This window comes from Urocitellus parryii, chromosome 9 (assembly GCF_045843805.1).
Source record: "Urocitellus parryii isolate mUroPar1 chromosome 9, mUroPar1.hap1, whole genome shotgun sequence".
Classification (NCBI taxonomy): domain Eukaryota; kingdom Metazoa; phylum Chordata; class Mammalia; order Rodentia; family Sciuridae; genus Urocitellus; species Urocitellus parryii.
Window position 1 is genome coordinate 95,246,021 of NC_135539.1, and position 27,238 is coordinate 95,273,258.

The 27,238-nt window shown below is 35.6% G+C and overlaps 1 protein-coding gene across 1 annotated transcript in view; it reads right to left on the minus strand.

Moving 5' to 3' along the window:
- The window catches only part of Dnah14 (dynein axonemal heavy chain 14), a 356,406-nt gene that overhangs the window by 164,561 nt on the left and 164,607 nt on the right, over positions 1–27,238 (minus strand). The window contains exons 35-40 of the mRNA XM_077802938.1: positions 26,997–27,086; positions 21,718–21,852; positions 19,611–19,823; positions 12,197–12,290; positions 2,319–2,527; positions 1,329–1,581 (exon numbers count right to left, since the gene is read on the minus strand). Coding sequence (XP_077659064.1) covers positions 1,329–1,581; positions 2,319–2,527; positions 12,197–12,290; positions 19,611–19,823; positions 21,718–21,852; positions 26,997–27,086 — 994 coding nt within the window. The remainder of the gene's footprint in view (positions 1–1,328; positions 1,582–2,318; positions 2,528–12,196; positions 12,291–19,610; positions 19,824–21,717; positions 21,853–26,996; positions 27,087–27,238) is intronic.

The following is a 27,238-nucleotide window of genomic DNA, read 5'->3' on the forward strand; positions in this document are numbered from 1 at the left end:
TGAAACATAGCTCAGGTCTGGAAATGGGCAAGAGATTATAATGGCTTACTGGAGCAACTACTCTTAACCTCCTGGACACTCATCCTTGATTTCTTCTCATGACACAAGCTTCTGGTACCTTGTTGCCGGCACATATGTTTCACTCCTGATGATTCTATATTCTATTACTTATCTTCATAACTCTCTGAAACTCATATCTTCCCTGCTCCTTTCATCTGTTTCTGGAGGTTAAGGACCACTATTTGGCCTTTATTTTCCAGGGTCCTATTATCTTCATTGCTATCATTAAATCTTGTTCAGTTTCTGGTCTACAGAGAGCCATCATTGAAACTTTTAGTAATGTATTCCTCAGAGGGTTGAAGGAGGTCTGGGGTTTTAAAAACTGGAGTAATTATTTGCTCTTATGCCTCCACCCTAAGTGTTGGAGTTATCCACTTAGTTTTCTCTGGAGTTTACCACTCTGATTTCCAAGTCCTGGTCCTGAGTTTTTATTGCCCTCTGTCTTAGGACCTTAAAAACCTCTTTGTATGTTATATAGGAGGACTTCTAGAGGAGTTTCTAACATCTCTAACTAGATTACAGATATGCTTTTTAAAAAAATTGTTGCTGAGGATTGAACCCAGGGCCTTGTGCATGCAAGGCAAGCATTCTACCAACTGAGCTATTTCCCCAGTCCACAGATAACAGATATGCTTATTTAACCTTGTAGTTCTGTCAGCCATTTTTTCATATATTTTCTTCTCTCTCTCTCTCTCTCTCTCTCTCTCTCTCTCTCTCTCTCTCTCTCTCACACACACACACACACACACACACTATATTCTTAATCTGTCTTTTACAATTAATAACCTCTCTTTTTTATTGGTCAAGATGACTTTCACTCTAAAATAAAATTAGGATGGATATTTGAGTTGCCTTTATTCATAATGCTATACTGATTTCTAAATCTACTGGTTTCTCCTTATATATGTTTTACTACTTTGCATATTTATGCTTTTGGATGATTATAACTTACAATTAGAATTTTTAACAGTTTTCCCTATTAACTCAAAGAATTGTTGAAACATGGCAAAAAAAAAATCTTCCCTAATAGAAAACCTCAAAGGGTTCTTCAGGTTTTTTTGTCATCTTATAATATTGTGTATGATTTTAATTTACTTTTATTGATATGCTCCCTGTGAAGGATTTTTAGTTTGTTCCATGTGCATATTTGCTGTTGGTCCAAATAAATTGAAAATTTCTGGCTTCATTTTCTTTTACAGAAGATGATAAATTGCCATTGACTGGCAAAGCTGTAATATCATTAATGTGACTTAGGGGGAAAAACTCACCTTCTCCAAATCCTCCGTTTCTACTCATGAATTCAAAGAAAGCATCAAGAATTCTGCAGAGAGTTATAATAACTGTTATGTCCTGTACAGGAAATGGCTGAAATTTCTGATGCTTCTTTATAAATTTTAGTCCATCAGTGACACTTTTCTGAATCATGAATTCAAGACAATCCACTCCTGATTGATTCATGATTTTAGAGGTTTTTGAAAGCCATGACTTGACATAAGGCTCCCATCCCAGATCAACAGGATCCTAATAATAAAAAGCATAAGAAAATCTTAAGTAAATTAAAAAGTATGCTGTCCTCCTACTTCCTTTTTGCTTTATCAGTGTCCTCTGCCAAATATGAGTTATTATTCATTAAAGGGCAAGTGGTCAAAAACAGCTCAAGTAATTATCATTCTCTGGAATGATATATGTTTCTGACCATAGTTTTATCAGACAATAGGCAATTGGAGGAGTATGTGTAGGGAGGTGTATTGAGGCAGTGTATGTGGTGAGGGGAACTGCTTACCTAGAAGTAATCCTGGACTTAATTAGCTATATTATAGCACAGAGCTAATCATAGCTAATAATTAATTTCATTTATAGAATATACTTATTTTTTTGTGGTGTCTTTTACCTCCTCACTACTGTCTTGGCAATGTGTTTTTCAAGTTCTAAGAGTAAGAAAAGGTCTCAGGGAAATATTTCTTCTGTTGGAAAATTAGTTCACACCAGCAGCCTAACCTGTCTAATTGAAAGTACTACTCACAGTTGGGGAAAATATTGACACTTCAATTATTGAGAGTAATTGAATTAAGTAATAAATGCATTCATATTCAATTCTAGATTGTGAGACTTTGGGGTCACAAAACTTCTGAACTACTGGGGTGTGCTTCTGGATCCAGAGGTAAAAGTAAAATAAACATTAAAGTGGTATCAATAGTGACTGGCTACTATCCTAAACAACACGTTTTCTTTGTTAAGAAAATTTTTTGAAAACTTACCATATATATCATTGCACACCGGCTGACAGTAGCAGGACTGGCCTGAGAGAGAGTATCCGTTTCAAAAATAACTCTTATCTTACTAGTTAAAACTATTCTCTCACTGTTTGCTAGGAACAGTGTTCTAGTTTCATCAAACACAGAATTTAGATTCTCTATCCACAAAGTATCCACTGGACCATCTAAGATAATCCACTGCCAGTCAAAATCTAGAGAGAAAAATAAGGTAAAAGGTAATATAACTGAGAATAATCTCTATTTTTTATTACAATTTTGCAAATTTTCTGTTTTAGAGAATATTTTCTAAAATGAAAAATTGTCTTAGAAAACACTAGGTATTGTTTAGACATGAATTGGATAATTAATCTAAAATATGGATAGAAGACCGATTTATAATCTTTTTCATAATAATATGATTTGTAAGTATGTCAGTCAGCTTTTCATTGTTGTGATTCAAACACTTGACAAAAACAATTTAGAGGAGGTAAAGTTTATTTTGGATTCACAGTTTCAGAGATTTAGTCAATGGTCAGCTGATTCCATTGCTCTGGGCCTGTCAGTGAGGCAGAGCATTGTGGTGAAAAGAGTGTGGTGGAGGAAATCTTCTCAGCTCACAGCAGTTGGGGCTGAGCAAGGAGTCAGGAACAAAATATCATCACAAATGGCATGCCCTCAGTGTCCTACTTCCTCCAGCCATGCCCCTCCTGCCTACAGTTACCACCAAATGATACTTAAATTATTAATCCATCAAATGAACTATTCCACCAATCAGAATTCAGCTCTCATAATCTAATCATTTCACCTCTGAACATTCCTGCATTGCCACATGAGGTGTTTGGGTGTCATCTTGTATCTAACACCATAAGAGTGAGTTTGCTCCTTCCACTCATGAGTAATTTTTAGCATGCTACTCTTAGTAAATAGCAAAGGGAAAGAGATACTCTTCAAATAATCAAATAAATGAAAAGTTTGGAGTATATCACACTTGGAATCCATTTACTCGTCTTTCCACATTCCTCTTTCTAGTCCATCTGGGCCACTTTAACAAAACACCGTAGACTGAGTTACATATAAATAACATAAATTGGAAAAATTAGGAAGATGGACGCTGCGAACGGGGAACGCTGAAGTGCTGAGCGTGGGGCTCTGAGCAGCGGCTTTAATCGAGATTTCATGCAGCTTGTTAGAGCACCTTTCACCATTAATCGGTAGCGGACCACCTTGCCAAGCAGCAGAAAAAACAAAGAATTTGAAAGAGAGACGTTTTTCTGCGCAGAGCCGCGGGTGCTTTGCGCCCATCTGCTGCCTCTTTCACTTCGCTCCCGGCAGAGAAGCTGAATACGTAATCAGCAGCGGATTGTAAGTACCTGAGACAAGGAAAGCTCAGTACACTCCCTCCTTTTTTTTTTTTTTTTGAATATTTTCTATACAGGGAGAGTTAGTGGAGTGGGATTGTTGGCTGGGCTGTGGTTTCGGGGCCGAAAATCCGCTCCGCGGGAGCCGCCATTTGCTTTCTGCATGCTGTGAAATGGCTCTGTCTACATGGTCCAGCTGCCGCACCTAGAGACTGGAACTGGGCTGCGTGCCGAGTCCTATCCTCCGAAGGCGGGACCACCACCTCGCGGTCGCTTGTTCCCTGCTGGCCCTTTGGGCAGAATCTGTTCTGGGGTCGTTCGGCATTCCCCTGCGAGGGGACCCGTACTCCGGAGGTGGGGGCCAGAGAGCCGCGGGGGCAGTCGCTTGGACGCCGGGAGCCAGGCACCTAGCCGAGGAGCGACAGAGGTCCCGGCGGCGCTGCTAAGGCCGCGGACAAGCGCGGCGCCCGAGTGCGGCCCAGAGGTGGAGGTGACGGCAGCAGGGTTTCAGTTCTAGAAAACTGGACTGGAAACAGAAGCAGCAGTTTGTATAGTCCCAAGATCTTGCTTATGCCAGGAAACTGTAAGGGTAACATGAATATCATTGAGGTAGTCTAACAAGGCAACAGGCGCGGAGAGATCAAGTCTCTGACCTCTTCAATGGTGCGGACATAGGGAGCTGTAAATTATCTAAAGCCTGCTTGCTCAGGATCACTAGGCAAAGTTGAGCTGACGTGGAGCTAGGGCGCACAGCCTGGGCCCCTCTGAAAACACACACTGAGCACGAATCAGCTGCATTCAAGCTCTGGTTCGCTTGCTTCTCGTGTCTCAGCACTAACGATCCCACTGAAATAACTAGTCAGCCCACCTGAACTCACAGAGGTAAAAGCCAACTGAGCACCATAGCCGGACCCAGAGAATCAGGAGGGACGTGGGACCTGCAGCGCAGAACTCCCGGCTGTTGCTTTCACCAGTGCTGACAACAGAGGTCCCTTGCACGAGTTACCAGGGGAGTTGCTACCTGAGGGCAAACAAGTTCTCTGGGGGCCCTCAGTCCCTAGCCATACAAACTTAGGGTCCGAGGGATGCAAACAGAAGGGGTGTGGCCAGACATCCATGAAAACAGAGCTCCCAGGAGCAGCAGACCCAGCGTGTAGCCAGTATTGTGGTAAGCGTCACAGGTGAGCGGGGCCTGGATTGAGGAACCACAAGAGAAGGCCCTAGGCACTCAGGATTGGAGACCCTCACAGTCTGGGAAGAAGAGCTGAGACACAGTGATTGGTTCCCACCTATCAAGAAGAGAAGCCTGGCCCAGTGGGCATAGCTCCACCTACTGGAAGAGAAGTTAATCGAGCTCTATGACTGCATTTATTATTATTATTATTTTTTTAATGATTATTATTAGTACTTTTTTATTTTACTTTTACTTTTTGTTGTTGATGTAGTTGTTATTCTTTAACTTGCTTATTAATGGTTTCAATTTTTTCTAATTCTTTTTATTCTATTATGGATACTATTATTGTTTAAACTTTAATTTCCATTTTTTATTATCACTATAATTTTTTCTTTGTTTTAAATTTTTATTTTTTATTTTTTCATTTTTTCTTTCTTTCTTTTCACTTTTTTCTTCTGTCTTTTCTGTTCTTTTCAATTCTCTTACTTCCCCTTTCCTGAATTCTACCTGCTTACTCTCATTCTCTTTAGTGACTTCTTCCCTTCCCTTCTAATATCTCTCCTCCCAAGCATCAAATAAATCTATAAGAGTAAACAGTAACTCAGCAGTCAAACAGAACAAGAAGTAATATGAGCATAAAAAATCAAGGAAGAAAAGGAGTACAAACAATGAAGGACAGCCTAAATATTCAGGAGGACCTAGAGTCATCAGAAAAATGGCCATATAAAGAACTCAAGGAACACCTTAGACAGATGGAAAAGAAACTTAAAGATCACATTGAAAAGGAATTACATAAACAGATAAAAGAAGAAGTTAAGCATCTTTATCAGGAGATAGAGATTATTAAAAAAATCAATCAATAATTCTAGAAATGAAGGAAACGATAAACCAAATTAAAAACTCAATCGACAGTATCACCAACAGAGTGGAGCAAGTAGAAGCCAGAACGTCAGATAATGAAGACAAAATATATCATCTTGAAAGGAGTCTAGCCAACTCAGATAGGCTGGTAAAAAACCACGAGAAAAACATCCAAGAGATTTGGGATAATTTTAAAAAACCAAACTTACGAGTCATTGGGATAGAAGAAGGCACAGAGATTAATACCAAGGGAATGAGTAACCTGCTGAATGAAATAATTACAGAAAACTTTCCAGAAATAAAAAAGGAAACAGATATACAAATTGTAGATGCATATAGGACACCGAGCACACAAAATCACAGTAGACCAACGCCAAGACACATTGTTATGAAGATATCCAACATACAGAACAAAGAGAAAATATTAAAAGCTACAAGATAAAAGAGGCAGGTTACATTTAGGGGTAAACCAATAAGGTTAACAACGGATTTTTCATCACAGACGCTGAAAGCGAGAAGATCCTGGAACAATGTATTTCAAACACTGAAAGACAATGGATGCCAACCAAGAAATCTGTATCCAGCAAAACTAAGCTTCAGGTATGACAATGAAATAAAAATCTTTCAGGATAAACAAAAGCTAAAAGAATTTGTAGCCAGAAAACCAGCATTGCAAAGCATCTTGAGCAAAACATTACATGAGGAAGAAATGAAAAACAATAACCAAAACCATCAGTGGGAAGTGCCTCTATAAAGTCAGAGGGCGGGGGGAAGCTAATCTTGGAGAAACAAACTAAAAGAAGATAAATAATCAAATATGGCTGGAAGTACAAACCATACATCAATAGTAACTCTAAACGTTAATGGCTTAAACTCTCCAATAAAGCGACATAGGCTGGTAACATGGATTAAAAAAACAAATCCAACAATATGCTGCCTCCAGGAGACACATCTGATTGGAAAAGACATACACAGGCTGAAGGTGAAAGGTTGGGAAAAAATATACCACGCACACGGTCCTCGTAAGCAGGCAGGAGTGGCCATCCTCATATAGAATGAAATCGACTTCAAGACTAAATTAATCAAAAGGGATAAGGAAGGTCATTATATACTGTTAAAAGGAACCATTCACCAACAAGACTTAACAATTATCAATATTTATGCACCAAATAATGGTGCTGCGACGTTCATGAAAGAAATTCTCCTCAAGTTCAAGAATCAAATAGACCACAATACGATAATTATGGGTGACTTCAACACACCTCTCTCACCATTGGACAGATCTTCCAAACAAAAGTTGAATAAAGAAACTATAGAACTCAATATCACAATCAACAACCTAGACTTAACTGACATATATAGAATATATCATCCAACATCAAGTGGCTATACTTTTTTGTCAACAGCACATGGATCCTTCTCAAAAATAGACCATATATTAAGCCATAGGGCATCCCTCAGTAAATATACAGGGGTGGAGATAATACCATGCATTTTATCTGATCATAATGCAATGAAACTGGAAATCAATGATAAAAGAAGGAAGGAAAAATCCTACATCACATGGAAAATGAACAATATGTTACTGAATGAGCAATGGGTTACAGAAGACATAAAGGAGGAAATCAAAAAATTCTTAGAGATAAATGAAAATACAGACACAACATATCGGAATCTATGGGACACAATGAAAGCAGTTTTAAGAGGGAAATTCATCGCCTGGAGGTCATACCTCAAAAAAAGGAAAAACCAACAAATAAATGAGCTCACACTCCATCTCAAAGACTTAGAAAAGGAAGAGCAAAACAACAGCAAATGTAGCAGAAGGCAAGAAATAATTAAAATCAGAGCGGAAATCAACGAAATTGAAACAAAAGAAACTATTGAAAAAATTAACAAAACTAAAAGTTGGTCCTTTGAAAAAATAAATAAGATCGACAGACCCCTAGCCATGCTAACGAAGAGAAGAAGAGAGAGAACTCAAATTACTAACATACGGGATGAAAAAGGCAATATTACAACAGACACTACAGAAATATAGAAGACAATTAGAAATTATTTTGAAAACCTATATTCCAATAAAATAGAGGATAGTGAAGACATCGATAAATTCCTTAAGTCATATGATTTGCCCAGACTGAGTCAGGAGGATACCCACAACTTAAACCGACCAATATCAATAGATGAAATAGAAGAAGCAATCAAAAGACTACCAACCAAGAAAAGCCCAGGACCGGATGGGTATACAGCGGAGTTTTACAAAACCTTTAAAGAAGAATTAATACCAATACTTTTCAAGTTATTTCAGGAAATAGAAAAAGAGGGAGCTCTGCCAAATTCATTCTATGAGGCCAACATCACCCTGATTCCGAAACCAGACATAGACACCTCAAAGAAAGAAAACTACAGACCAATATCTCTGATGAACCTAGATGCAAAAATCCTCAATAAAATTCTGGTGAATCGGATACAAAGGCACATCAAAAAAATTGTTCACCATGATCAAGTAGGATTCATCCCTGGGATGCAAGGATGGTTCAATATACGGAAATCAATAAATGTTATTCACCACATCAATCGACTTAAAGATAAGAACCATATGATCATCTCAATAGATGCAGAAAAAGCATTCGACAAAGTACAGCATCCCTTTATGTTCAAAACACTAGAAAAACTAGGGATAACAGGAACTTACCTCGACATTATAAAAGCTATTTATGCCAAGCCTCAGGCTAGCATCACTCTCAATGGAGAAAAATTGAAGGCATTCCCCCTAAAATCTGGAACAAGACAGGGATGCCCTCTATCACCACTTCTATTCAATATAGTTCTCGAAACACTGGCCAGAGCAATTAGACAGACGAAAGAAATTAAAGGCATAAAAATAGGAAAAGAAGAACTTAAATTATCACTATTTGCGGATGACATGATTCTATACCTCGAAGAACCAAAAGGGTCTACAAAAAAACTATTAGAACTAATAAATGAATTCAGCAAAGTGGCAGGATATAAAATCAACATGCATAAATCAAAGGCATTTCTGTATATCAGCGACAAAACTTCTGAAATGGAAATGAGGAAAAACACTCCATTCACAATATCCTCAAAAAAAAAAATAAAATACTTGGGAATCAACCTAACAAAAGAGGTGAAAGATCTGTACAAAGAAAACTACAAAACCCTAAAGAGAGAAGTAGAAGAAGATCTTAGAAGATGGAAAAATATACCCTGTTCATGGATAGGCAGAACTAACATCATCAAAATGGCGATATTACCAAAAGTTCTCTATAGGCTTAATGCAATCCCAATCAAAATCCCAACGGCATTTCTTGTAGAAATAGATAAAGCAATCATGAAATTCATATGGAAAAATAAAAGACCAAGAATAGCAAAAGCAATTCTAAGCAGGAAGCGTGAATCAGGCGGTATAGCGATACCAGATCTCAAACTATATTACAGAGCAATAGTAACAAAAACAGCATGGTACTGGTACCAAAACAGGCGGGTGGAACAATGGTACAGAATAGAGGACACAGAGACTAATCCACAAAGCTACAACTATCTTATATTTGATAAAGGAGCTAAAAGCATGCAATGGAGGAAGGATAGCATCTTCAAAAAATGGTGCTGGGAAAACTGGAAATCCATTTGCAACAAAATGAATCTGAATCCCCTCCTTTCGCCATGCACAAAAGTTAACTCAAAGTGGATTAAGGAGCTAGATATCAAATCAGAGACTCTGCGTCTGATAGAAGATAAAGTTGGCTCCGATCTACATATTGTGGGGTCGGGTTCCAAATTCCTTAACAGGACACTCATAGCACAAGAGTTAATAACAAGAATCAATAAATGGGACTTACTTAAACTGAAAAGTTTTTTCTCAGCAAGAGAAACAATAAGAGAGGTAAATAGGGAGCCTACATCATGGGAACAAATTTTTACTCCTCACACCTCAGATAGAGCCCTAATATCCAGAGTATACAAAGAACTCAAAAAAGTAAACAATAAAAAAACAAATAACCCAATCAACAAATGGGCAAAAGACCTGAACAGACACTTCTCAGAGGAGGACATACAATCAATCAACAAGTACATGAAAAAATGCTCACCATCTCTAGCAGTCAGAGAAATGCAAATCAAAACCACCCTAAGATACCATCTCACTCCAGTAAGATTGGTAGCCATTATGAAGTCAAACAACAACAAGTGCTGGCAAGGATGTGGGGAAAAGGGTACTCTTGTACATTGCTGGTGGGACTGCAAACTAGTGCGGCCAATTTGGAAAGCAGTATGGAGATTCCTGGGAAAGCTGGGAATGGATCCACCATTTGACCCAACTATTGCCCTTCTCAGACTATTCCCTGAAGACCTTAAAAGAGCTTACTACAGGGATACTGCCACATCGATGTTCATAGCAGCACAATTCACAATTGCTAGACTGTGGAACCAACCCAGATGCCCTTCAATAGATGAATGGATAAAAAAAATGTGGCATTTATACACCATGGAATATTACGCAGCACTAAAAAATGACAAAATCATGGATTTTGCAGGGAAATGGATGGCACTAGAGCAGATTATGCTTAGTGAAGCTAGCCAATCCCTAAAAAACAAATACCAAATGTCTTCTTTGATATAATGAGAACAACCAAGAACAGAACAGGGAGGAAGAGCAGGAAGAAAAGATCAACATTAAACAGATACACTAGGTGGGAGGGAAAGGGAGAGAAAAGGGAAATTGCATGGTAATGGAGGGAGACCCTCATTGTTATATAAAATCACGCATAAGAGGTTGCGAGGGGAACGGGCAAATAAACAAGGAGAGAAATGAAATACAGTAGATGGGGTAGAGAGAGAAGATGGGAGGGGAGGGAGGATAGTAGAAGATAGGAAAGGTAGCAGAATACAACAGTTACTAATAGGGCATTATGTAAAAATGTGGATGTGTAACCGATGTGATTCTGCAATCTGTATTTGGGGTAAAAATGGGAGTTCATAACCAACTTGAATCTAATGTATGAAATATGATATGTCAAGAGCTTTGTAATGTTGTGAACAACCAATAAAAAAAAATAAATAACATAAATTTATTTCTTATGGCTCTGGAGGTTTGGAAGTCCAATATCAAGATGCCAGCATATTCAGTGTCTGGTGAGAGCCATCCTCTTGGTTCACAGGAGGTTGCTTTTTCCTCTTTGTGTCTTTTTTGTTTTCCTCTTTGTGTCCTCTTTGTGGCCCCATTAAGTGGCCTTTTTTTTTTTTTAAATAAGGGCACTAATTTCAAACATGAGGACAGAGCCTTCATGACCTAATCATTTCCCAGAAGCCCCACCTCCTAATAGCATTAACTTGAGGGTTAGGAATTACATGAATTTGGGATATAAACCTCAGATCATAGAATACACTATATTTCACTGTATAATCAATACAACTGAATTAATGTATGTTCATGAGTATTTCATGCATCCTAATCTTGCACCAAAAATAGCTTGGTAAAAAATAGTTTCTACTATACTGGCACAATTTTTTAAAAAAGCTTCATATAATGTGGTCATATTCTACTTTTTTTTGCAAAAAAATGGCATAAAATCTGTGACAGTTATGCAATGATATTAGGCATTCCATAGCCAACACAGTTTCTACAATTTTAGAAAATCCATTGGTCAGAATAAGGGAAGTGTGAATAGGTCACTCTGAAGACAGAACATAGCTAACCACCTAAGACATTAAAGTATCTTTGAGGAGAGCTAAGATTCATATAGCCATCACTGCTAAGATGGGTTCTGGCTGACTGAAATACCCGCCCTAGATATTGTCCTAAAACCTCATAAAGAAAACTTATTATGCTCCAATCATTATATCCTACCGAAAATGACATACAAATACTTGATGAAGTAGAAGTAGCAGCAGAAGTCTCTTTTAAAGTCTGGATCATAAATGTACCAACAGTGGATGTGTTGGTATGAGGTTCAATTGGAGTGGGGAAAACAATGTTTGGGGATCCTCTTGTAGACTGTCAGCTCCTTTGGAGTAGGGATCATGTCAAATATACATTCTGTCACACTGACACAGAGCAAAGTGGCTAGTACATATAAGGTGTGCATTCATTTTAGACAGATTTGCAGAGGGCTACGTGATTTTGCCTGGGAATATAGCAATTGTTTGGAGTCCCACTTCAGAGGCCCTGCTGTTTTTCACATCATTATTTATTTTTGCCATTAATATCTACTTGGTTTTTGTGAAGGACCAATGGTCATTTATAAAATGAAGAACTATTTAAGCCTTAGTATTTCTATATAATAATAATATATACTATAATATATGGTGATACACACAAAATTTAAATAAACGCAAGAGGAAATAATAAATTGTGCAAGCCAAATAGCACTAGGCAAAAATATATTTAAAGATATAAAATAGTTCATATCAGTTTAAAATATGTCTTCTGTATTATTAATCATCTTCATGAATTTAATAAAAATACTTACTTGGAATTTGTGGACATTTTTCAATTTTCTCTAACTCATTCAGAAAAACATTATCATCAATATCTGCTGAATCAGAGGAACCAAGTTTGAAAACCTAAAATAAGCAATCAATAATGTTAAAGTTTTTATTTGAAAATTCCCAACCACAATGAGTGATATGTCAGTATGCTTTCTTGAGTGAGAGAAACGTGAAAGGCAGGAGGTTCTCCAGCTGAAAAGGCTGACACATAACCAGCATACTATAAGTTGCAAGTAACTGACTTGCAACTACTGCTTATTTCCTTTCAGAATATTATTTTTTGTTTCTTGCCCCCCATGCAAAAATAGTACATGTTTGTTGTTTAATACTCAAATAATACATCAAAGCACAGGAAGAAAGCATAAGTTCTTTGAATTTCCACCATCTATAGACCACTATCATTGATATTTTGGTGCATATTTTCCTAGACTTTTCTTCTTATCAATTCTCAAATTTTAGGGTTTGCAAGAATTACCTGGTAAATTGCACATCCTAAGATCTCATCTTGGGTGATTCTGTTTGAAGAGGTTTGGGGTGAAGCCCATGGTTTTCATTTTTAATGCACAGTCTAGGTGATTCTAATACAAATTTTTCTTATACCTACCTTTGAGGCATTCTTATCTATGCATGTGATTAACTTAATTATCTGGGAGAACACTTTATTATTCATTTCCTCAGCAGAGCTGAGTGATATGTCATGAGCTAACTGGCCCTGGTTTCCTCTGCCATCAAGAGTAGTGGAAGAGAAGACAAAACATGAAAGCTAAGCTGGGGGCTGAAGAGAGAGAGAGCAAGCAAGGGTCTCAGGTTTGAACAAGGCCCTAGCAATACAACAGCCAGTAGTCAGCTGGTGCTAATCTCCAGGCCTCATCAGAAGGTAATCAACTCCCAGGCTATTTCCAATTATTATAATTGTGAAAGTTAAGAAATTATCATCCTCAGACATAAATAATTATCCCCCAGAGTATCTCCTTCTGAAGATAGTATTTTAAAAATGTGGGATTGTGGGTCAAAGTTTATATGTATTTTTTTAAAGAGAGAGTGAGAGAGAGGGGAGAGAGAGAGAGAGAGAGGGAGAGAGAGAGAGAGAGAGAGAGAGAGAGAGAGAGAGAGAGAGAGAGAATTTTTTTTTAAAGAGAGTGAGAGAGGAGAGAGAGGGAGAGAGAGAGAGAGAGAGAGAGAGAGAGAGAGAGAGAGAGAGAGAGAGAGAATTTTTTTTTAATATTTATTTTTTAGTTCTCGGCGGACACAACATCTTTGCTGGTATGTGGTGCTGAGGATCGAACCCGGGCCACACGCATGCCAGGCGAGCGCGCCACCGCTTGAGCCACATCCCCAGCCCATCAAAGTTTATATGTATTTATTTTAAAATAATTTTTATTAGATTTCTTCCCAAAGGTTTGTAGCAATAAAATTCCTACCAAGGGCCGAGGGCCATGCACACACTTTTAATCTCAGCAGCTCTGGAGTCTGAGGCAGGAGAATCACAAGTTCAGGGCCAGCCTTAGCAATTTTGTGAGGCCTTACCTCCAAATAAAAAAATAAAAAGGGTTTGGTTGGGGATCTAGCTCAGTGGTAAAGGGCCCTGGGTTCAACCCCCAGTACCAAAAACTAAAAACTAAAAATAAAAATCTTCCTACCAACTTGGTGTAATAATGCATGTTTCTCCACATCCTTGCCAACACTAATTGTGTTTGCTATCAATATTCTAAAGTTTTGAAAAACTGACAAAGAAGAAAAACCCATGCCTATCATTTTTCTAACTTCCATTTCTTTGACTAACAGCTAGGCTGAATTTCTTGTCATACTTCTTCTGGCAGTTTGTATTTATTCTATCAATTTTCTATTCATGTCCTTTTATCTTTTCCTCATTTAGTTATTTCATATTTTCTTACTCATTTTTAAAGATCCATTTAACATTATGAATCTTTATGGATTTTTGTCATAACATTTAGATTTATCACCTATGAATGTTGTAAATATTTTCTCCTAAAATGTGGTTTGCTGTGGGGAGCAGTGATGTGGATCTAGATGTCTGATGGCCTGGTTGTTTTGGTGTTCTTGCACTGTGATTTCCCTGAGCAAAAGTACAGGGTTAACATTTCCCAGTTGCTATGGTGACTCCAGCCCTTGGTTGCTCTGGGCAATTGCTCAGGGTTATCAATTATGACCTTGAAATGAAGACATTGACTCCTAGAGATAGAAGATTCTGAGCATAGTAAGACAAACAAAATTGTCTCATCTGCACTGTGACCTTCAAGCCTGCTGCTTTGCAGAAACTTTCTCACGAATAACCTTTTGATGATAAAACCTATATAATAAACATGTGGAGCTAGCTCTGGGTCACTGTTCTCAATCAGAGTTCCATTTCCCACCTGATCCAGCTTTTCTCTCTAAATGTTTGTGTGTTTCTCTTAATCCCCCATTGCCCCTCGCCAGTTCTTGAATAATGGTGCAGGTTGTGACAGTTTGCTTTAACTTAGTTTATAGTAACTTTTGCAAAGAAATTTTCATACTTACATTTATAGTCAAATCCTTCCTCTTTTTACTTATAATTTTGGGGTGTACAGTCTTAGTTAAAGACTTTCTAACTCTGAAAATATGCCCCTAAATATTATATTCTTATAATTTTGTCATAACATTTAGATTGCTAATTCATCTGGAATTTTATTTCTGTTGAGTGAGTGAGGGTTTTTTTTCCATATTTTCATATAAGACAGTGGCACATTTAATAGTGGATTAAATAAAGAATTCTTTCCTCACTAATTAGATCTCTCAAACAAAAGTTAAATAAACTATAGAACTCAATAATATAAACAATAACTTAATCTTAACTGAAATATATAGAATATTTAATCAATCAACAAGTGAACATGTTTTCTTCTCAGCAGCACATGGATCCTTCTTTAAAATAGATTATGTATTATGCCAGAAAGCAACTCTTAGCAAATACAAAAAAGTAGAGATACTAACCTGCATTCTATCAGATCATAATGGAATGAAATTAGAAATCAATGATAAAGTAAACAATAAAAGCTACTCTAACACCTGGAGACTAAATATTAAAGGAACAATGGGTTGCAAAAGACACCAAAGAGGAGATTAAAAAATTCTTAGAGGTAAATGACAACACTAATACAACATATCAAAATCTATGATCTATGGGACACTATGAAGGCCATACTAAGAGGAAAGTTCTTGCATGAAGTTCATTCCTTAAAAGAAGAAAAAGTCAACAAATGACCTAATGTTACATCTCAAGGCCCTAGGAAAAGAAGAACAAATCATCACCAAAAGTAGTAGAAGACAGATTAAAATTAAAATCAGAGCTGAAATCAATGAAATTGAAACAAAGAAACAACTGAAAAAAATTGACAAAATAAAAAGTAGGTTATTTAAAAAAATAAATAAAATTGATAAACCCTTAGCCATTCTAACAAAGAGAAGGAAAGAGAAAACTCAAATTACTAACATCCATGACGAAACAGGAAATATCACCATGGACACTACACAAATACAAAAAGTAATTAGAAATTATTTTGAAAATTTTTACTCCAATAAAATGAAAAATATCAAAAACATTGACAAATTTCTAGAGTCATATGATTGCCCAAACTGAACCAGGATGTTATACACAATTTAAACAGATCAGTTTCAAGCAATGAAATAGAAGATGCCATCAGAAGCCTACCAACCAAGAAAAACCCAGGATCAGATGCATAAACAGCTGAGTTCTATAAGACCTTTAAAGAAAAACTGACACCAATACTCCTCAAATTATTTCATGAAACAGAAAAAGAATGAATACTTCCAAACTCATTCTATGAGGCCAAAGCTAGACAAGACATATCAATGAAAGAAAACTTCAGACCAATGTCTCTAATGAGCATAGATACAAAAATTCTCAATAAAATTCTGGCAAATGGAATACAAAAACATATTAAAAAAAGATAGTGCACCATGATCAAGTGGGATTCATTCCAGGGATGCAAGGTTGGTTCAACATACAGAAATCGATAAATGTAGTTCATCTCACCAATAGATTTAAAGATAGGAATCATATGATCATCTCAATAGATGCAGAAAAGGCATTTCACAAAATACAGCTCCTTTTCATGTTCAAAACACTAGAAAAACTAGGGATAACAGGACATATCTTAACATTGTAAAAGCTATCTATGCTAAGCCCCAGGCCAACATCATTCTAAATGGAGACAAATCGAAAGCATTCCCTCTAAAAACTGGAAAAAGACCTCTTTCACCACTCCTATTTAATATAGTTCTTGAAACACTAGTCAGAACAATTAGGGATATGGATAGGAAAAGAAGAACTCAAATTATCACTATTTGTCAAAGATATGATTCTATTCCTAGAAGACCCAAAAAATTCCACCAGAAAACTGCTAGAACTAATAAATGAATTCAGCAAAGTAGAAGGATACAAAATCAATAACCCATAAATCAAAGGCATTTCTGTGTATCAGTGACAAATCCTCAGAAAGAGAAACTAGGAAAACTACCTCATTTACAATAGCCTCAAAAAAAAAACAAAACCTGGGAATCAACAAAAGAGGTGAAAGATCGTTACGATGAAAACTGCAGCATGCTAAAGAAAGAAATTAAAGAAGACCTTAGAAGATGGAAAGATCTCCCTTGTTCTTGGATAGGCAGAATTAATATTGTCAAAATGACCATACTACCAAAAGAATTATACACATTTTATACAATTCCAATCAAAATCCCAATGACATTCCTCATAAAAATAGAAAGAAGTGGATGTGGACTGAAACCTACATATCAGTCATGAAACTCATCTGGAAAAACAAGAGAATCAGAATAGCTAAAGCAATCCTTAGCAAGAAGAGTTAAGCAGGTGGCATCACTATACCAGACCTGAAACTATACTACAGAGCAACAGTAACAAAACCACCATGGTATTGGCACCAAAACAGACTGGTAGACCAATGGTACAGAATAGAGGACACAGAGACTAACCAACAAAACTATAATTATATTATATTAGACAAAGGTGCCAAGAACATGCACTGAAAAAAAGATAGCCTCTTGAACAAATGGTGCTAGGAAAACTGGAAATCCATATACAACAAAATCTCTTACCAAGCACAAAACTCAAAGTGGATCAACAACCTAGGAATTAAGGCAGAGACCCTGTGCTTAATAGAAGAAAACCTAGGCCCAAATCTCCATCACTTTGAATTAGGCCCCGACTTCCTTAATGAGACTCCTATAGTGCAAGAAACAAAATCAAGAATGAATAAATGGGATGGATTCAAACTAAAAAACTTGTTCTCTGCAAGAGAAACAATCATCGAGGTGAATAGAGAGCCTACAGCTTAGGAGCAAAATTTTACCACATACACATCAGATAGAGCACTAATCTCTAGGATATATTAAGAACTCAAAATATCTTAACACCAAAAAAACCAAATAACCCAATCAATAAATGTGCCAAGGAACTGAACAGACATTTCTCAGAAGGTGATATAGAATTAGTCAACAAATATATGAAAAAAATATTCATCATCTCTAACAATTAGAGAAATGCAAATTAAAACTACACTGAAAAAAAAACTACACTGAGATTCCATCTCACTCTAGTCAGAATGGCAACTATCAAGAATACAAGGAACAATAAATGTTGTCAAGGATGTGGAGAAAAGGGCATATTCATACATTGCTGGTGGGACTGCAAAATGGTACAGCCAATATGGAAAGCAGTATGGAGATACTTTGGAAAACCTAGAATGGAACCACCTTTTGACCCAGCTAACCTATTTCTTGGTTTATACTCAAAGGACTTAAAAACAGCATACTATAGGGATGCAGCTACACCAATGTTTATAGCAGCACAATTCACAATAGCTAAGTTGTGGAACCAACCTAGATGCCCTTCAATAGATGAATGGATAAAGAATATGTGGTATATATACATAATGGAATGTTACTTGGTAACCTTTCAATTGCCTATGAGTTTTCTGGAATGCAGCAAAAGATAAAGAAAACTTCAATAGAAAGAGAACATTAACTTTGAAGGCTTGTGTCTGATGCTCTGACCCAATCACCCAATCACCAACTGCCAAAGATGAGGATGTGAACTGAAACCTACATCAGACCAGACCCCTAATGGGAAAATATGATTTTGTGCAGTATTTCCAAACCTGAGTGAAATGAAGCCCCTTTTGCTCACACACATTCCACCTAATTGTGTACCCTAATAAAAACTCAACTTTAATCTTGGTAGGCATCTCACTCAGATTGCCTGCATTCTGCTCTGAAAGTGTATATCTTTACCCTTCGCTTGCTAATAAAGTTCTTTCTCTGTTTGTTAAAAAAAAAAGATAAAAGCTTTAAAAATATTTATTTACATAATCAAGTAACCATCAACATACAAATTAAGTATCCCTTATCTGAAATTCTTGGGATCAGAAGTGTTTTGGGGTTTGGAATATTTGCATACACTTAAAGAGGATGGGCCGCCCAAGTTTAAATTAAAAATTAATTATGTTTCACATATACCTTATACATAGAACCTGAAGGTAAATTCTAAAAATAGTTTTAAAAGAAGTTTGTGCATAAACCAAATTACATGGTATGGAATTTTCCACTGTGGCATCAAGTCAGCATTGATGTTTCAGGTTTTAAAGTATTTTGGATTTTGATTTTCAGAATATGGGTGCTCAACCTGAAACAGAGTAATCTTAGACAAGAGAAATTCTATCAAGATATCCCTGAAAAGTTAGAATCTACAAAAGAATACATTGATAAGCTTATTTTAATGGGTTGGAGGAAAGAATATATAGTACATTTGATAGAGCTGACTATACTTCCAAAATTATATAGGAATTTATATTTTACAATGTAGTGGAATGTTGTTTTTCTGTTTTTGTATTTTCTAATCTCCTTGGTTTCAACTATCACTGTTTGTTAACATATTTTAGCTAATGAAATTTATCAGTAGCCTTACTTATTACTAACAAAAATACAACTTTTCAAATTTCTGCCATTTATATTCATTGATGAATTTTGTATCAAATATTTAGTTCACATTTCTACTGAAGTATTTTTTTACCTTGTTAATTTGTAAGGTAAATTGTTAGTGCTAGGATCACTATATTATTTTCTATTTAAATTGGATTCACTTTGTGTTTCTTTCAAAGCAAAACCTTTAACTTCACTCAATTGTTTACTGACCATTTTAAAGTGCAATGGCACATTTTCTTTTATTAAAATAATTTATAATTTTCTTTTTTAAAACTGTTCATAATCCTTTAAATTTACTTTTAAACTAAAAGGTATCTAGTGATGTTTTAATATTAATCATTGCATAAGTACTTAATCCATATTTGCAAATAAAAATATTCATTCTGTACTTACAGCAGATAAAACTGAGATTCTTGAATTTAGTCCAATATCCATGTTTTTCTTTGAGTAATTTGTATTTAAATACACATAATTTCGAAATGTTGCTGATAATAAGCCATCAGTCCATTCCATAGTATTAGGATCCAATTGTCCATATAGTTCATTAAGAGTGATGCACTTTGGATTTAAGACACAAAGATCTACTTTTCCTTTTTTTACTGAAATCTGGAATGAATCCTGTGTGGTTTAAAAATACATTATAGTACAATTTTTTGATTTGTGCAGTATTAACAAAATGATTTAGAAGGACTTTTCCATCAAAGAAAAAAATCTCTATGAACGTGGTGATTTACAAGAAACAGTAAAAATTGATTAATTAAAATTATCCACAATCTATAAATCATTATTTTAAAAAGTTCTAAACATTACAAATAATTATCTGAGGTGTGTGTTGCAGGGTGAAAATCTCAATGTGCTGCATTTAGGAACACAATATTTAAGATGGGATGTGATATATCTGGAACCAGGGTTGATGTAGAAATGAGAGAGGGAGTAGGAAACTTTGTCAGAATAGTCACTCAAGTACATCTTATTTGCAACATTATAATCTGTCTGGGTGTTGCCTGAAGAACTGGTCTCTGTTTCATCTACGGTATTTCACCGTATAATCTTCATTACCACATAATTGTCACATCCTATTTTTTAGTCCCCCAAATTGGCTTATGACTTTTTTTTTGCATGATTTTCATGGAATAATTCTGTTCATCACACTGTTAAAAGATAAATAGCAGCAGTGTATTTACCAGTGGCATATGGATGCACATTTGCCTTCTCCTGCACTATGAAACTTAAGCTTGGAATTCTTGGTGTTGGTGCAATGTCAGTGTATTTCTGAAAGTTAATTGTGGCTTGTTTAGAGCACTGCAGTATTAAAGGTAAATAGATCCTATATGAGTGACACTAAGGACAGCAGTTCAGATAATTATAGTAGCTCAAAATTTTCAAGTGCAGAAGATTAAATTTTCTAAGTGAATACTTTTCAAAACTGTAGTAAAACAAAAAAAATGTTTTCAGTTCATTCTTTCTTGGTCATTATTATTTATTTATTTTCCAAACTTCTCACAATTGTACATACTACTTTTATACTAAAAAACTGTTTTTAATTATTACCTATAACATTGTTGTGAGGATTAAACGAGATAATTTAAACAAAAGTGTTTAGCACAGTACTGGACCCATATTTAGTACTCTGCAAATATGAGTTATGATTATTATTATTATTATTACCTCTTTAATTATAATATTGCTTAAGAACTTATTGAAATCTGTTGAGAAAGGAAATTTAGAGGAAAGGATAAAAGATAAAGTACTATACAAATGATTTTTAAGCAGGGTAGCTTATACTAACAGAGAAAAAGATTCACACAACTCAGAACCTGACTTTCTAAAACTTTTAGACTACATTTAAATTAAGTAACTCAATTATATAATGTTTACTGGAGTCTATTTTTACTAGAGCTATTCTAAAAACTCAAGGATAACAATGTTTGTAAATCCATCAACATAGCTTTTACATTAACCAGTTAAAATATTTTAACTGAATATTTTAGCTGAAAATCAGTTAATAAATTCTAACAACAACAACAACAACAAAGTTTTGGGGAATAGAAATTTCCAAAGTATGATAAAAAATACTTGTCAGATGTCAAGAGTAAGCTTCATATTAAATGCATTCCTAATAAAGTAAGGAACATATACTATAGTTAACATTGTTTTGGTTAATCAATTCAGTAAGATAAGCATATAAGTAACATAAATATTAGAAAAGAGACAAAAAATTATTTTGATTTGATGATGATTTAATTGATACCAAAAAGAAACTTACAATCCATTTAGAAAAGTGACTAAGTACAAAACAAATATACAAAATATACAAAACAAATATACAATTCAATAGTTTTATTTCACACTAGTTTGTATCATTACAATGATACATAACTACCAAATTCCTAGCAATAAGTTTAATAAGTAATGAAAATATTTATGGGAAAAAATAAAATGTTAATATAAGTAGAAAATATGAACATAGGGGAAACATTTTATTTAGAGGAACATTTACCTTTGAATAAGATTCCCTTTGCTTAATTGATAACATGTCTACAATTGGTAATAGTATTAATGCTTTTTCTAAAATTCTTCTGACTGTTGTTTTTCCTCCACCTGTTGGGCCCACTAACATCACACCAACGCAAGCCTAAAACAAAATTAACATTAATAAATAATTTTAAGTTTATTTTAAAAAATCTGCTTATATCCGCAGACTCTTCCTTCAAATTGCTGTTCAATCCATTATAATCTGACTTCTGCTTTTACTTAGATAGGCTAATGCTAAAAGCATCAGGAGTCTTCTGCTCTTGCATGTGTCCTATCTTACTCTGCACTATATGAGGACGAAGCAAGAGTGAGGCCATCTACAAGCCAGGATGAGGATCTTACCATACATGGAATCTGCCAGTACCTTGATATTGAGCTACCCAGCCCCCATAACTGTAAGAAATAAATGTTGTTTAAGCTACCCATTCTATAGATTTTTGTCATAGCAACCTGAGATGACTAAAACATTTGGTTGTCACCATGTCTTCTGGAAGATTATAATAGCATTAAGGAAATTATTATTTTTTAAAATAATGACATAAATATACATTAAAATTCAAATATGGATAAAGATAGAATATATATTCACTAACTTTACAGTCTCTGTAGCCTCACGGAGTTCTTGTAATTCTCTGATCAGACAGTCCTGGATGCTACATTTGGCAAGGTGAGAATGGTCCAAAAAGCCTTTCTTATCAAATGGAAATTGAATATTCAAGAACACAGCTAGCCTTGTTCTAGTGAATCATGAAAATGTGGCAACTATCTCCCTGGGGTAAACTTCATCCCCCACTTGACTTTTTAGAATAACACTGTTGGTTCAATGAGATCTTGATTCATAAAGATTCCCTGGATAAAGTGCCTGGGTCTGGTTTACTGATGGTTCAGCTAAACCGAACCCTTAGGCATCTCACTGGTCAGCCTCAGAGCCAGAAGATTTGTTCACTTTACTTGGTGGACACAACTCTGACTCTTGGGTTTTACCAATGGCTTAGATATTTGGTCTGCCACTTGAAAAAAATTTCAGTCTAGAAGATTAAACATGCCCCCCCCCCACCCCCTGCTTGAGGCTGTGAAGTGTGGAAATAAATGATGACTGATGACCAACTAATCTGATTCACTCATGGGCCCATGGTTCATTTTTGATGATATTGCCCAGAACCAACCTGCTAATTGAGCCTACCCTGTCCAGATTGCCATAACCTCTATGTGAATCCAACATCTGAACATTGCAAGTGAACATTCTAAAATTTTCACCTTAAAACAACACCATCATAATAAAGAACTGTGTGTTTCTGATGCAGAAGCTACTACCACACTTAATGACTCTTGCCAAAAGTTGATATGGGTGGGAAGCCACAATGAATAGGGCATGAACTCAAGAGTCCTGGCACATTGACTACATTAGATCTCTATTCCCCAAAGGGCTATTGGTGATGTCTCACTAATGTTGAAATTATTTAAGGTATGGGGTTGATATTCCTATCTAATCAGCAGACTCTGGCTATATCATTGTTTCTTGAAACTAATTTATATTACATGTGTGGATTTCTGGACCATTTGCAATCTGACAATGGAGTACTTTTTATCACAAAAGTCACTAAACAATGGGCAAATGATCAAGGGATTTGATGGACCTTTCACACTCCCTAAAGTCCACAAGCATCTGGTATTATTAAGTATTGGAACAAAAAATTTACTCGGTTTGATTCTATCTCCCCCACATTCTCTTTGCCTGTATATCTTACTAAAGAAAAGAAGTTCAATCACTGAATGTAAGTGTCTTCAGGAAAAGATCATGTCCTTTCATCTGCTTCTTGAGTAATGATTAATATAAAAGATATGGGGAATTATATAGACATATTTTGAAAAGTTGGGATTCAGTCCTGAAAATTCCTGGGCATGGTGCTTCTTTCTTCTCCCTAATGACAACACCATGACACTCTAGTTGATACATATTCCATGTGATAGGATGATAAAAATGAAGACTAGAAGGGTCAAATTTAATCCTGTTTCAACTATCTAGATTCTCTTAGATTGATATGGTATTAGATCACAAGGATAATGACAACTTGACTGAGTACATTACCAATGTAAATTTTATGAAAATATCCCTCTTCCTCTTGCATATAATCCTTCAAAATGAGAGGTCTGGGTGCAAGCAGAGGATGCTTGGAAAATTACTATGGTTAAAATTACTGAAATGGGATACACCAGTGTTGTGGTAGTACAGGAACAGAAAAAAAAAACCTAGAAGAAATGCCTCAGATTCTGGGGGGATCAGAGGGCAAGAAGGGATATAGAATATCTTTTGTCTTTCATATGTGTCTTTCTAACCTTCTTCAAAAAGGCAAAAGCCCTGATGGGACTATCTTTAATTCAACTGACAGGATTTAATTATTATTCTGCTTAACTTTACTGGAGAGTCTATCAGAAATAGCAGGGATGGGCTCAGCTCTTGCATCTCCTGAGCAAAACTCTGTCAATACCTCCAGATATCTTGAATGTCTTTCTCATCTCTGTTCCTAGTGCTAGATCATTCCATGGAATGATAAATGACATGCTGACGACATGGCAAACTGACTGTCCACCCAGTCACTTCAAAAATAAGAACCAGATTTAATTATTAGAGTTGAATTGAGAACCCATGTTGGAGGACAGTCAACCTGTATCATTCCTCACCTTGAAGTGCTATAGGTTCCACTTAGGAAACCCAGTAACTGTAAAAACCCACTTTCCTTCTGAGTGAAACATGTGCACCCTTAGTGTTGCATTTCTCCCATAAAAGTCAGATATTAATCTGACTCCTCCTTAAAAACAATGTAACTACAATTTAAGGGTAGTTATGAATGGCAAGCATCCAGGATTTAAGAGAATAGCACCTTGACCTTGTAAGGCATTCAGATCAGCCTCAATTCACTGGCCACTATTGTTATGAATGATAAAATTGCACTAGACACTTTCTCCTTGTGGGTAAAGGCAAAAATCTGTGCAGTTGACAATAAATATTGCTAAGTATGGATCAATGCTTCAGAAATCAACAGGCATGGTCAATACAGAAACTTAAGGAGAAATTCATCTGACTTTCTAAGGTAGATTCTGATGGTTTATGGAATATGTTCAACTGTTTGGGCTTGAGACCTTGGATAGGAATGATTGAGATCAATACTTTAGGTTGGCCTTATCCTGCTATTTGGTATCCTATTAACAGAAGCCTTAATTTTGTCTGGTATGAGCTAAAATGAATATACTTTTGGTCCTAGTTCCTGATAGTAAGATTAATCAGAGTGGTCAACAGAATAGTGTACTCATGAGGAAATTTGATCAGAAGCCAAGTGGATGTATAAATGAGGGGCAGATGTTGTTGGGAGGCAATGCTTTAGGTGTTTCTGAAAGATTTCTAAATATATTCTGAGCAGAAGCATTGGCAGTTTTATCCAGAATTTATCTTTTCAAAAATATTTGTATACCAAACAGTGTCTCCTATCAGGATACAGGATTTATTTGTGTGTGTGTGTGTGTATGCTAGAAATTAAACCCACGTATTCTACCACTGAGCTACATTATTACATGAGGGCAAATTTATTTGCTACCCAGAATTTAAAAATAATGTCTCATTCAAGGGACAAAGTTTGGGCCTTTTTTGCCCTTAGTACCCTTATAAAATTGGGGGGTTCCTAAGCTCAGGGGTCTTCTGTAACCCAACTTACCACATGTGCAGGTATGACCTACCTGCAGGTATGACTTACTGTGGGAAGTAAGTCTTAAGGAACCGGCATAGAAGATATTTTTGTGGCTACTGCTATTGTTGTGTGTTTTGTCTCTGACCAAGGATTCTACTCTCTTTTGCCAATATGAACCAGTGGCAGGTTAACTTGACAAGCTACATAAAGTCTTGACTAAATATGCATATGGAGGAAAAGATGTAATATCACAAGTTGAAAACTCTCGCCATAACTATTAGTTAAATTCTACCTCAAAATCTGAATAGGATATTTTGATAGAAGTCCACAGACTGGTTTTAAGAACTCTTAAGAAAGAGAAAAGGTCGAAATTTCGAAGAAAGAAAACTTTAAAAATAACAAAGGTGGGAAATTAGTTACCACCAGATATGAAAAACTATAATATTTAAGCTATTAAACAGTTATGATATTTAAGACTATGTGGTATAGGGATAGAAACAGAGAAATAGACCAAAGAACAAAATATAGAAAAAAGCAATAAAGAAAACCCTATTAGACATGAAGACTTGATATACTATAGAAGCAGCAAATCAGTGAGGAAAACTCTTGGGAAAGTTGATTATCCATTTTTGGATCCTTATCTGATGTCTTTAAGAAAAATAAATTTTGAAAAATAAATAAATATAAAGAAAGAAAAATAAATTTTGTACAATTTAAAAATGGAAAATACAAATAACTTAAAACTTTTAGAAAAAAATTACAGAAAATATATTTCCAAAAATAGTGTTAAAAAATTTCTAAAAATAGGATATGAAAAATGCAGATCATAAAGAAAAAGAGTGGTGGACCTTATTGCATTAAAAATGTCTTCTTATAAGTCAACACCATAGACAATTCAGAAAAGCCAATTATTTAAGAGAATGTGTTTGCAGTGCATATAACCATAGAATTATGATATAAAAACATGTGATGAGGGGCTGGAGTTGTTGCTCAGTAGTGCAGTGCTTGCCTCACATGTGTGAGACACTTGGTTCAATTCTTAGCACCGAATATAAATAAATGAATAAAATAAAGGCCCGTCAACACTAAAAAAATATTTTTTAAAAATGTGTGATGAAAAAAATCTATGTTTATTAAGAAAAAGATGAACAACCCAATTGAAAAATAAGTACGTTACATAATCTGAAAAGTCAGGGCTAAAAAACATTGAAAGGATGTACAGTTTTAACTAGTAATCAGAGATAGGTACATTCTACTGTTTTTGCAAATAGTTCATTCATGGATGATTCAAAGAAGGTATAGCAATGGGATTTAGAATATTTAACACCATATTTGTAGGGTTTTTACAAAAACTTGTTAAGGGGATAAAAGTGAAAAGATTAATTTGTTGAGAGTTATGATCAGGGGTCAAATGATAAAGTCTAAGGGGACAGTTAATCAATGCCCCTCAGTTTTAAGAATATTATAATAGCCCTCTTTCGTTATAACTGTTGTTATTTTCCTCCTTGACTGTACCTATTAAAATCCAGGCAAAATTTACCAAATGCTATTTTGCACTTACCTGAAGTTGATTATAAAACTGAACGATCTTCTCTTTCTGAGGTGACCAGTGTTGTAAGCCTAATTGTTGTGTTGCAATATATATCACTTTCTAAAAGGAAATAAATACATAAATTTAAAAGCATTGTAAATTAAACCAATCACCATTTGTTTGTTTGTTTTTGGCAGTGCTGGGGATTGAACCCAGGAAGTCTTGCACATACAAGGTAAGTGCTCTACCACTAAGCTATAACCTTAGCCCAT